The sequence below is a fragment of the Gadus morhua genome, chromosome 3, assembly GCF_902167405.1.
Source record: "Gadus morhua chromosome 3, gadMor3.0, whole genome shotgun sequence".
In the NCBI taxonomy this organism is placed as follows: Eukaryota; Metazoa; Chordata; class Actinopteri; order Gadiformes; family Gadidae; genus Gadus; species Gadus morhua.
The window spans coordinates 1,220,228-1,233,944 of NC_044050.1; the positions used below are offsets into that span (position 1 = coordinate 1,220,228).

Genomic DNA, 13,717 nt, shown 5'->3' on the forward strand with positions numbered 1-13,717 from the left:
AAGCTCACAATGTCCAGCATTCAGAATTCAAAGCATTTATTCACAAATACGTTCTTTTTTTTCGCCAAGCGGAGTCCTGCGCAAGTATGCAAATTAGCCATGTGCACCAAACAGAAGATAGACGCAATGTATAGAACTGATTGTTGTGCATTGTTGTGGACATGTAGGCAGGTTAGTTGTGGTTGTTTGTGGTCTTAGTGAAACAGCCTTGCCTTGGAGTTGGAGAAGATGGAGTGATTGTGTGAATGTGCGAGAGAGAGCGCCCCTGCCGTGGTGATGTTTGGCTTGTTGTGGGCTTATATATGATCAATGATTGCAAATGATCTCATTTTCAAGTGCACTGATTGTGTGCCTGTCTCCAATATGCTATATACCTGGCATTTATTCAGTTCATGTTCTTCTGAGTGCGCAAGAATGGTGCCAATTATTGTCCTGTTTGTATTGTAATGCACAACTTTGCCTCTCCCTGTTATAAAATAACGTGCATCCCAACAACTTTAGCCAATGCAGGCTCCTATTGCTTTACCAGTGTGTTTAAAGTGTGTGCGTGTGTGTGTGCGTGTTGTCATGTAGGCTATAGATATAGATTGATTGTCTTGGCTTGCTTGCATCCATGAAATATTGTAATGTTATGGCTGTTATGTATGTGGTATACCCACATAATGAAGGCACTACTTTTTGTTGCATGCGTTGCTTGCTCTATGTGTGCGCATTGATTTATGTTCCCAGTTATGTAGATCCAGTAAAAACTATGTTTTTACTGGATCAACAACTACAACTCCTGGTCTAGACATCCTTATTGCGTTATATTTATGAAGTAATACATAACAATTGGCGACGAGAATCGTGTTGTATCCCCGCGGTGCAATGCTCCATAAGACAGGTCGAATGTGTCTTTGATGGCCGTCAGAATCACGTTGTTTACCCACCCGCATGGCGGCTGCGTTAATGGAAACGCTATGGAGTATCCTACGGAAGAAGTGACCGGATAAAAGTTTCACAGTGAGTGAAGAGAAACGAAACAAGTAAAAATGAATATTGGACGGATGGATTGTGTTGACAGTACTGTAGAAGATTGGTCTGCTTATGTGGAAAGACTTGAACAATACTGTGTGGCAAATGACGTGGAGGAGGAGAAGAAATTTATTCACAGAGCATTCTCCCATATTTTTCGTTTGCAATTGAATTGCGTCTTTTGCAACAGTTTCCATTGAAACGGCGATGTCATATGCCATATCCAGTGTTAGATCTCTCTTCGTCAATTGTCTTTTCTGTGTACTCTCATTGTCCAATCCGCATACGAGCCTGTCTCTGAGTGCATCCAAAAGTCCCGCTCCGAAGTCACAATGTTCAGCCAATCTCCGCAGCTCCGCCATATATACAGCTATAGACTCCATCTTTAACTGATCTCTTATGGAATCGGAAACGTTCGGCTATGACTAGTGGCTTCGGTTCTAAGTGGCATTTTAGCAAGTCCACATTCTGTTGGAACGTTTTCTCAGACGGCTTATCCGGTATAGCTCCCATCAGACTCAAAAGCACTGCAACCTTCTTCTCCTCCTCCACGTCATTTGCCACACAGTATTGTTCAAGTCTTTCCACATAAGCAGACCAATCTTCTACAGTACTGTCAACACAATCCATCCATTGCAGTGCTTTTGAGTCTGATGGGAGCTATACCGGATAAGCCGTCTGAGAAAACGTTCCAACAGAATGTGGACTTGCTAAAATGCCACTTAGAACCGAAGCCACTAGTCATAGCCGAACGTTTCCGATTCCATAAGAGATCAGTTAAAGATGGAGTCTATAGCTGTATATATGGCGGAGCTGCGGAGATTGGCTGAACATTGTGACTTCGGGGCGGGACTTTTGGATGCACTCAGAGACAGGCTCGTATGCGGATTGGACAATGAGAGTACACAGAAAAGACAATTGACGAAGAGAGATCTAACACTGGATATGGCATATGACATCGCCGTTTCAATGGAAACTGTTGCAAAAGACGCAATTCAATTGCAAACGAAAAATATGGGAGAATGCTCTGTGAATAAATTTCACACTAAACCAAAGGACAGAACATAGTCATGTTTTCGGTGTGGGAGAAATTCACATGACCCAACTGAGTGCTGGTTCAAAGATAAAGACTGTTGACAGTGCAACAAACCTGGACACATACAGAAAATGTGCAGGTCGAAGCAAAGTGATAACAAATCATACCAAAGGAAAATAGGAAAGAGGGACAGAAATGCACATCAGGTCAGTGAAACTGATTCAAGCGATTCAAATGCAGATTTGTCATGTCTGAAAATTCATTCTCTTAAAGAGACAGATCGTAACATCATATGGGTGACACCTGAGGTAGAGGGAGTGAAATTAAAGATGGAGTTGGATACAGGATCTGCCCTCTCAATCATCTCCCACAAAGATTATGTGAGTACATTTCCAAAGGTGAAACTGAAACCAACCTCAGTAATGCTGAAAATATACACAGGGGAGAAAATCTCTCCTATGGGAAAATTGAAAGTTAAAGTGAAACATGGGAAGGACAAGCAAAAGTTGGAGTTGTATGTGCTGCAGAGTGAGGGTGTACCTTTATTTTGAGGTGAATGGATGAGAAGCATTCATCTCAACTGGCAGTCAATAAAGGCAATACAGATCACCTCAAAGCAAAACAGAAGCACTACCGATGAAAGACTAAAACGGATACTGACACAGTCTGCACAGGTTTTCCAAGATGGAATAGGCACCCTGAAGCACCTGAAAGCACAGGTTGTTCTCGAAGAAAATGCAACACCGAAATTCCACAAGGCTCGTCCTGTGCCCTACGCCATTCGCCCAAAGGTGGAGGCGGAACTACAGCACTTGGAGGATCAAGGTATTCTTTCCAAAGTCGACTGGTGTGAATGGGCAACACCAATTGTGCCCGTGGTCAAGAAGACTGGTGCTGTACGAATCTGCGGTGACTTCAAGGTCACAGTGAATCCTGTCCGTGATGTGGCCACGGAATATGCTCCAATGCAAGTAAATGACACTGTTATTCCGTGGCTCACACACGGATATCGGTGTGTTTCCGTGATGTGGCCACGGATTTCGAGTTAAGCGTCCGACCGCAGTCATTTCACGGATTCCTGTGAGACCATGTTGTGCTCAGGCATACTTACAGATGGAAATGGAGGAGTCTTCACGGTAGTATCTGACGATAAATACCACAAAAGGCCTTTACCAATACAACAGATTGGTCTTTGGTATATCTAGTGCCCCAGCGATATGGCAACACGCCATGGACCAAGTACTTCAAGGGATATCAGGAACCCAATGCTATCTGGATGACATCATTGTCACTGGAGTTGATGATGAGACACACTTGACAAACCTACAAAGAGTTCTGTCGAGATTGGAGGAGTATGGATTGAGGGCCAACAAGGACAAATGTGAGTTCTTCAAAGACTCAATTGAGTATTGTGGTCACATCATTGACAGACATGGACTCCACAAATCTAAGGACAAAATCAATGCTGTTCTGAGAGCACCTAAGCCGGAGAATGTGAGCCAGATGCGCTCATTCTTGGGCCTCATCAATTACTACCACAAATTTCTGCCAAATCTCTCCACTGTGTTGCACCCTCTACACGGTTTGTTCAAATTGGGCAAGAAACGGAAGTGGTCCAAAGACTGTGAACGAGCGTTTAAGACTGCTAAACAGCTCATCACATCGGAGGAGGTCTTGACACACTTTGACCCCAGTCTCCCTCTGCGCCTTGCCTGCGATGCTTCCCCGTATGGTATCGGCGCTGTGCTCTCACACAGAATGCCTGATGGGACGGAGCGGCCCATCGCTTTTGCGTCAAGATCTCTAAACGCTGCAGAATGCAACTATGCCCAAATTGACAGAGAAGGCTTGAGTTTAGTATGGGGGGTGAAGAAGTTTAACCAAAATCAATACGGAAAGCATTCCACATTGATCACGGACCATCAACCCCTTGTGTCGATATTTAACCCTCAAAAGTGTGTTCCAGCAATGGCAGCGGCACGCTTGCAACGATGGGCTCTGTTTCTAGGTGCTCACACCTACACCATTGAATTTAAAGGGACAAAACAGCACGGAAACGCAGATGGACTCTCACGCCTCCCACACGAGCCACACCTGGTGGGGAACATGACTGATCCAGCTGCCGCGTTCCACTTGACCCAACTGGAGTCACTTCCGGTCACAAGAGCTCAGATACAAAAGGAAACCAACAGAGATCCCTCAGTATCCAAGGTATACGAGTTGACGTTGAATGGATGGCCAACTCATGGCTACCCCCTGCTACCTGAGTACCCGTCGTGACCAGCTATCAGTTTGTCAAGGCTGTGTCATGTGGGGCTCACGTGTCATTGTGCCACCCAAGCTGCGTTCAAGAGTGCTGGAGTCACTGCACGAAGGGCATCTCGGTGTAGTAAAGATGAAAAGCCTTGCTAAAAGCTACGTCTGGTGGCCTGGCATAGACAGCCAAATTGAAAACCTCGCTAAGACTTGCAGTGGGTGCCAACAAATACAGCGCCAGCCCCAGACAGCACCCCTCCACTCATGGGAGTGGCCCACTACTCCATGGCAACGTATTCACATTGACTTTGCAGGACCCTTTATGGATCGGATGTTCCTCATTGTGGTGGATGCCCACTCAAAGTGGCCCGAAGTATTCACAGTGAAACAGGCCACATCTGCTCAAACTGTGGACATGCTGCGAACACTCTTCTCACGCACGGGTTTGCCTCAACAACTGGTGAGTGCCAATGCAAGCATATTCACTGGGGAGGAGTTCCAGAAGTTCATCAGGAAGAATGGTGTCAAGCACATTACCTCAACTCCTCACCATCCTGCAACAAAAGGATTAGCGGAGCGTTTTGTACAGTCTTTCAAACAGTCGATGAAAGCAAGTGGGAAGGAGGGAACGTTGTCAACACAAAAAGTGGCAAACTTCCTGCTGGCTTATCGAAACACTGCACACGCTACAACGGGACAGACACCAGCGATGCTGTTCATGGGCAGGGACCTGAGATCGCGTTTGTATTTGCTAAAGCCAGACATTCGCAAACATGTACTGGAAAAGCAGTGTACAAGTGGACAGACACGAAAACAACTGAGAACCTTCAGTGTGGGACACCAAGTGCTTGCCAGAGACTATAGAGGTAAAAACCAGAAATGGCAGCTGGGAGAGATTCTGTCACAGACCGGACCACTGACGTACACCGTGCGTGTAGGGCCTGACATGGTCTGGCGCAGGCATGTTGACCAGCTACTGGAGGCAACGGCTCGCAGTACCACGGCTAAGGAATCAATAACACGTGAAGACTCGGAGGAGGTTGCTTCTACAGCACCAGAGGACTTTGATGATGACATTGAATCCACAGGGGCTGCTGAACGCCAACCAAGTTCCACTGGTTCTCCACCCAGGCGTTACCCTGAGAGAAATCGCAGAGCACCTCAGAGACTTGATTTGTAGTCATGACTGACTACCACCCCTTTGTTGTTGTTGTAATCAAGTGATGTTTGTTTGAGGATTGATTAAGTGTCTTATTTCGGTTATAGTTACAGTTATCTAACACAGTACTTACCTTCTGATGTTTACAGGTTACATCAAAGCTGGAAGGGAGGAATTGTTATGTATGTGGTATACCCACATAATGAAGGCACTACTTTTTGTTGCATGCGTTGCCTGTTCTATGTGTGCGCATTGATTTATGTTCCCAGTTATGTAGATCCAGTAAAAACTATGATGACTACAACTCCTGGTCTAGACTTCCTTATTACGTTATATTTATGAAGTAATACATAACAATGGCCTAGCTGGCTACTGCATATCGAGAACAATCTGGGGATGAGGACATCCCCGAATATTGACGGTATTTCGCACACTGCCATCTCAATATATAGCCTAACATATACAAATACTCTGTACTAGACACAAATGTATTTTCCACTAGCTAGTGGTGGTCATAACATTGTAGTGAAACTAGTAAAGACAACATAGCTTTATGTAACGGCGAAACATGGAGGCACTGCAGCTCTCGACAATGCGTTACTTTAGTCTGGTATTTCTCTTCACTGATTGGTTAGACAGCCTTCAAACTTAGTGGTCAGGCAAAGAAGAGGGAGGGGCTCATTCTGCATACCTAATAGCCGGAGTGAATAACTAATAGCCGGAGTGAATAACTAATAGCCGCGGCTATTAGTCATTCAAAACCGTACGGAAACCGTACGGATTCCGTACGGAATTCCTACCAAACCGCACGGTTTCCGTGCGGTTTTGCACTTTTACCGCGCCATTCTAGGGCCGGATTGTGGCCTTCTTGGCTTTCCATAACGGGAACACCCACAAATGGTGACGCCATTGTCAGAGGAGGGGCTAGGAAGCTGCGCACGCCGATTTAAGTAGCCGATCTCCGGCTAGACTAAGCCGAAAAACTGCTCCCGACCAGGTTTGGTTGCGAGCATAAGTCACCATGGTGATACAGCGACGCTAAAAGAGATCGACTTTCATGGTACAACTACCCAGGCTTTGAGCTCAACATACCTCGCTAACCCTCTAAGCGAGCTTCGTGGTACAGGCCCCAGGAGGAGAAGCAGACGAGCAGAGGGAGGGAGTAAACACCATGTGGAGGAGGAGGAGGAAGACCAGGAGGGGGAGGTAGGAGGAGCAGAAGGAGGGAGTAAACATCAGGAGGAGGAGGAGAAGAGGGAGGGAGTCAACACCAGGGGGAGGAAGAGGAGAAGCAGAGGGAGGGAGTAAACGCCCGGAGGAGTAGGAGAGGGAGGGAACCAAAACCAGGGAGAGGAGGAAAAGGAGGCGGGGCAGAGGGAGGGAGGAGGAGCAGAAGGAGGGAGTGAATAATAGGAGGAGGAGCAGAGGGAGGGAGTAAACACCAGGAGGAGGAGTAGAGGGAGGGTAAATACCAGGAGGTGAAGGAGAAGCAGAGGAGCAGAGGGAGGGAGTAAACATCAAGAGGAGGAGGAGGAGGAGGAAGAGGAGGGAGCAAACACTAGGAGGGGGAGGAGGAAGTAAACACCAGGAGTAGGAGCAGTGATGCGTGAAGGTTGCTGGTGCCAATGTTAGCCCAGACGATGGGCACAGGGCCGTTTGCTTTTCCACTGGCCTGTCAACGCGGCGTTACGAGGAGCAGGCTGGCGGATGCACTCCAGGATGTTTTTAGCACTGTCCAAACAGCCAGACATACAGCAGGTTCAGACAGCATCAAGGGCTCTGCAGCACATCGTTAAGGGAAGAGAGGGAGGAGGGGGGCCTACCCATTAGGGAGAATAGATTCATCTGAAAATAGAGCTTCTTATCTTCTATTGTTCTGGATTGCTTCAAAACTTCAAAAATCGATTTGTCATTGTGTTTACATGATGGCATTCAGTTGATGACATTTTAAAACAACTTCATTGTATACGCACTGTACTCTGCCATCATGTATTCATCTGTCCCAGTGCCTTCTTAGCACACAGCAGCCTGGATTAATCCTAACCAGCACCCTCTGTACTGATTTGAAAAAAATATCAGTAATCGTTCCCCAAACATTGTCTCCTGCGTGTGATGGTTGTGATGGTTCAATAAAAAAAGTCCTAGCTAACCATTTCCACCTTGTAGGTTCTCTGAGTCTGAATGGTCCCCAATGAACCGCTCAGATCAAGCTTAACAGCAGGTGCTATTGTCAAAGAAAAGTGCTTTGTGAGTATTCCACCATTGCTAGTATAGGTCACATTGCGGTAAACCTTAACAAATAGGGTACATTAACTACCCACTAATTCAAATGTTGTTAATGCAGTGATAACATTATTATAGAACACCAGCAGAGAGGTCTACAGGACCAAGCAGACAACTCTTTTAGAACCAACCCTTAATAATTATATCATCAACAACTTAGCATCCTCTTAGTGTGTAAATTGTGTTTTATTAGTCTGTGTTAAGCTGTCCTATTGTGATCCCATACATAATTCCATTATGTCTTGCACTTTGTGAAACAATATACCAGGTGCAATGTAAATCAGGAGGACTCCATTACGTTTCAGACAGTGTTTAAGACATCCTAGGCTCTGCCCGGGGGGAGCGGGGCCAAAAGGTTTTGAAAAGTGCTAATGTTGACCTGAATCCAGCATGTATCTTATCCACGACCCCCTTGCTGGTTCAGTTTCCATGCTTGGTTGAGTGTAGACACATTTCTCCATCAAAACAAGCTTCAACCGCATTCACTTATTCACACACACACACACACACACACACACACACACACACATAGGCCAACCAACCTGCTAACAATAATGCAGCTGTAAGTTGTACAATGAGAGCTCTGTAACCACACGCACACGCACACACACACAGTCCTACTTCTGTTCCCAAATGTTAACGGCTAAATGGTCAATGTAACATTCAGCTGGAGTTCAGCTTTCCCCGTCGTATAGCATTGTCATAATCGATGGAGGAAATCTGGAACACCTGGACAGACAACACAGTTGTCGCTTGCTGGTGAAATCTCATTTAAAAGGGGATACATTAAACAAAGTATCCAGGCCCATCTATCCAACTGAGCTGCCAAGTCGGGCTTTAGTCCCTGGCAGTGCCGGCCGTTTCCACATTAGACGCAGCAGGCTACCTGCCCCATGGCTCCATCACATCAGAGGTGCACAGGAAGCAGACTGAGGCGCAGGTTAAGAGCGCTGGAAAGCATAGAAACATCCTTCTCATAATGATCCTCATCCCATTCATCAACAACATATCCAACATTCAGCAGCCTCCAGCAGCATGGATCAAAAGCCATACAGGGAAGACCAGACAACAAACAGTGTGTGTGAGTGTGTGCGTTAGCACAAGAAAGACAAAGAGAGCTAGGAGCACATGACAGAAAGTGAGGGTGTGTGTGCGTGCGTATGTGGGTGTTGGGGCATATCAATCTCTTTTGGGTCAAATGAAATAAGCGTCTTTATTAGAAATTCCCTGTTTGTGGGGAGCCACCCAGAGCCCAGGGAGAAAGCGAAAGTGTGGCCAGCACTACCCCCCTATATAACATCCATCCATCAAGGGCTGCGACCTGCAACCGGCTAGGGTGAGGCCTCGTCTCCGCAGGCAACAGTCCGTTTGATCGGGATTGTACAACACATTACGGTACAAATGAGTCTTAGCCAACATTATTACTAGAATTAAGATTGCTCATGGTTTGCCACAGCAGCACCCTAATTCCACTGCCTATGTAATATGTACCCCTCTCTGTATCCAAGGTGGTGTGTGAGGAACAGCCGTGTTCAGGCTGCTCCGCTCAGCCCCGCTGTCATAAGGAGGACTACCCGGAGGAGGCCAGGTTATGATAGTAATAACTGGGCTTAATCATTATGGGATAGAGGCCATGACCTAAGACACAACAAGGCAGACCATCCAATAAGCAATAACTGGGAAGAAAGAAACAGAGAGACATACACCCCTCGTTGATGAAGACTTGTCTACTGCGTATTAAAAATGGACCACAGGTGTAAGGCTCATGGGGTGTGAGTGGGGCAGCAGAGTGAATTGGACTGCCAATCAGAGTCTGTCTTACCTTGGCATTGGAAGCCTTGTTTTCCAAACCCCCTGTGAAAAAGAGAAAGACATTTAAAAGATATGGATCACATCTTTCCGGGTTCTCGATTCATCTGTTCAAACGGTCAGCTGTATTTCATTAACAGCTTAATGTCAGTACAGTATAAGTATTGTAGAAGCAAACACAAAAAATGTAACACATTAATTTGAAAACCATAAAACCATATAAAGTACCATAAAAAACACTGTTTACGTTTTATTAGCTAAACATTGATTGAGCACCGAGGCCAAGGTAAAAGATTGCAAAGGCTGCAAACCGGTTGAGATAGGCTTAGTCCTGGAGGAACACGCCCATTATCAGCACAAGGCTGCCTACATGACTTCCTTTCCAAAGACACCTACAACTCGTTAGGTAAACGACCTACCAGACATAGAAGGGCTGTGTATAATTAACAGGTGACATGAAATCGCCTACTATGTGATGAAATATCCTGTACTAATAGAGCTATGTTTAACAGAAAAACATAACTCATGCACTGCTACGAGCAGTAACCGGGTCATCTGGAAACAATTTAGGTAATGGGATAGGAAAGGATGGAGCTTCCTGACGGATTCATTTAGGTAAACGTGTTGTCACCAACTGCAAACACTACTTTATAAATTACCATATCTCCTGAAACCGATGGATAAAAGGTGACCATTCCAAGCAGTTTGCATTTGGAAGCAAGAGAAGTTGTGTCCCGTCACCGTGCAGAACATCAGAACTTCTGCAACAGGCGCCCAATCGGGGCAACAGGCGCTCAGCGGGGGGCAACACACGCTTACCAGATGAAGTCGGTGCAGTGGCTGCAGAAAGTCGGCTGCCTGAAGAATCGAGCTATAAATTTATGGTTCTTCACTTCGTAAACATTCTTTTGCCTCAAAGCACCTTTGCGGGCGAACCGATTCGCCACGTCCGAGGAGGAGGACGACTCGTTTGAACTAACGTCAGCCATGGCCAAAAAAGCAAAGCTTTTCCGCTCTTTCTGTGCGTATTGGAGTCCAACGGAGGTTTCAGAGACGCGCAGCCTGAGTTAAGTTAAACCAGTAGAAGTGTCGGATGTGATCTCCAATCGGTTGTAACTGGAGACACTGGCTTCCCTGTCCGCCGCTCCAACTTGGTCGATTCAGTGACAGCTCGCCCCAGCAGCCTGTTTCCTCCTCGCTCCGGATGACGTCACGCATGGCTCGCCTATGGAGGCCGCGGGACAGGAGTGTCACCGTGTGGAGAATGACGCACATGCACACCAGCAATGAAATCAAGTTCAAGGTTCAAAACTATAATATGAGCATATGCTGTGTGTGTGTGTATATATATATATATATATATATATATATATATATATATATATATATATATATATATATATAAATAATAATAATAATAATACATTTAATTTAGAGGCGCCTTTCAAGACACCCAAGGTCACCTTGGGTGACCTTGATATATATATATATTATCTCATGATGAATGGGGTAAAGTAGATGTTATTATCTCATTTTGAATGGGATAAATTCGATTTTATAATGACATAGTAAATAGGGTAAAGTAGATGTTATTATCACATAGTAAATAGGGTAAAGTGTATGTTATTATCTCATGGTAAATGGGGTAAAGTAGATGTTATTATCACATAGAAAACGGGGCAAAGTAGATGTTATTATCACATAGTAAATAGGGTAAAGTGTATGTTATTATCTCATGTTAAATGGGGTAAAGTAGATGTTATTATCGCATAATAAATAGGGTAAAGTGTGTGTTATTATCGCATAATAAATAGGGTAAAGTGTGTGTTATTATCTCATGGTAAATTGGGTAAAGTAGACTATAAATTAGATGTTATTATTTTCTAGTAAATGGGGTAAAGTAGATGTTATTATAATATGTTATCCTAGTAAATGGGGATGGGTGGGCCTGCTGGTCATGGGCTGAGAGTCGCAGGTTTGAGCGCTATGTGCCTGTCTAGGTTTTGCAGTCACAGTAGTCCTAGGGTCCTCTGACCCAAGGGGCCGGACGCTAAAGGTCAAAGGTCATTGGGAACGGTACATTAGTGGCCTGCCTGTTAATCCTCAGATCCAAGATAGATCTTGACACCGTGTAACATGCACACTAAACATGGGTAAGTTGACATTCTGAGAGTGAACTGAACCATTACAAGGATAGTAGCATGGGTGTCAGTTTGGTTTGAAATGTGCTTGGGACAGAGACGCATTCAGAAGTGCATTTTCAGAAGTGCTGGGTACAATGAGGATGCACTCTTTTTTCTCTCTTTAGTGCAGTTAATGAAAGGTTCTGAAGACGGCATAGCAGGGATGGAAATTAACACCCGCCACACGCCATTTGCGGGTGGATTTGTATGGTGGCGGGTGAATTGTGTCACTTCACCCGCCACTGTGTCGGGTAGACTTTCCAATCAGGTCCGATCAAATTTGCATATTTAATACATTCGTTATACGGCGCTGCACAGTTCCACAACCATTACCGTCAACATCCGGCCCCCTTCTTCGACGCCTCTTTTGCTGAATTGCGACTGTCAGAATCCGGGGTAATGTATCGGTAACAGGGCTCTCAAGTCTCACGCATTCGGCGTGAGACACACAAAATTCAACCCATGCACACGCCACACTTCGCATTTCTCAAGCAGAGAAATTACCAATTTGGGCCGCTATTTAACAGTGTTCTTGATCAAATCGGTTTCCCATACGTAGGGTAACCAGACGTCCTCTTTTGCCCGGACATGCCCTCTTTTTGAGACACTTTTAAAAAATGTGTTGCGGAATTTCAAAATCGTCCGGGATTTTATTAAAGCCTCATACATGTTGAATTGAATTTGCGTGGCGTTTCTCTGGGTCGTTCACAAACTAGTTAGGCTACGCCCTCCCCTACTCAGTTCTGGTCGCCTTGCATTGGTGGAAGTGAGTAGGGGGAGTGGTTAGGTAGAGCCTTCGGATTGGACGGCTTGACTTACGCAGTTACCGTCGTGTTTTGTATTTATTATACAACACAATACAACACTGCCTTTTGAGGCAGTGTTTTTTTCTGAATATTAGTGTTAAGGGCCAATTATGCTTACTATCATACGTTAGTTACCATGTCTGTGGACACATTTGTATGCAGTCACATTATAAAAAAACAAATGATCCTTCCGACTTATGATGGTTTAGCCATGCATGTTGTTTTATTGTTAATATGTCAATTTGTTTTTTAATGAAAATACTTTGTATAGATGAATTATCCCCAAACTTGTCATTGTAACACCAACTGATGTGTATGAAAAACACTTAACAATCTATTGTTACCATTATATTGTTTAAAATGTACGCATATATTAAAAAAATATATAGCGTATAAAAAGTGGCTGGTAAAAAATATGAATGGCTGGTAGATTTTTAAATCTACCTGCCACAGTGGCTGGTGGGCAAAAAAGTTAATTTCCATCTCTGCGGCATACCCATGTAGCTAATTACTAAGGGTTCAAATGTATACAAAATCTGTCTAGCAGGTTTTATGAAGAAAACGTTTCCAAAAAGCAACGGACATGTGTCCGATGCTTTTTGGAAACGTGGAGCAGAAAATGGTGGGTCATATGACCCACCATGTTCTGCTCCATGTATCCAATATTGACAACGTGACATGACATGGCTAAGCTACCAACATAAACAAGAGGAGCTAGGAAAGGAAATGAACCGCGTGTTTAAGTTCAGAAGGGGCAAACGTGTGGCTACTAGGGATGGGCAAAATGATTATTTTCCGGGAACTAGTTCTTTCAGTTCAGTTCACTATAACGATTCGTTTATTTGATTTGTTCGTTTTGATTCGTTCGTTACGTCAGATTACATCTTAAAAAAAAATAATAATAAAAAAACTTTTTTTTATAATTTTTTTTTTTTTTAATTGGTCGTGGGCCCGGATAGGACAGTCAAGACCGCAGTCCGCCGTTTGGAGATGCCTGCTATATAGTATGTCAAACGTCCCACCAATATTTATACCACTTGCTTACTCTCTATATTTCATTCATGGTTTTACATTTATAATTTTATTTTACTTTACATTTAATTCTTCATTGTTCAGGCATTACAGAACTTGCATGGTCATAAATAAAAAATACGAACTGCAGTTTAATTTC

The 13,717-nt window shown here is 44.5% G+C and overlaps 1 protein-coding gene across 3 annotated transcripts in view; it reads right to left on the reverse strand.

Annotated features, from left to right (window-relative positions):
• The window catches only part of prkcaa (protein kinase C, alpha, a), a 219,668-nt gene extending 208,924 nt beyond the window's left edge, over positions 1-10,744 (reverse strand). Inside the window, exons 1-2 of one of the 3 annotated variants that reach the window (XM_030351679.1) lie at positions 10,377-10,744; positions 9,571-9,602 (exon numbers count right to left, since the gene is read on the reverse strand). In XM_030351679.1, coding sequence (XP_030207539.1) covers positions 9,571-9,602; positions 10,377-10,546 — 202 coding nt within the window. In that variant the 5' untranslated portion in view covers positions 10,547-10,744. The remainder of the gene's footprint in view (positions 1-9,570; positions 9,603-10,376) is intronic. The other 2 variants (XM_030351680.1, XM_030351678.1) reach the window with 2 other exon arrangements.
• Positions 10,745-13,717: the final 2,973 nt, after the last annotated feature.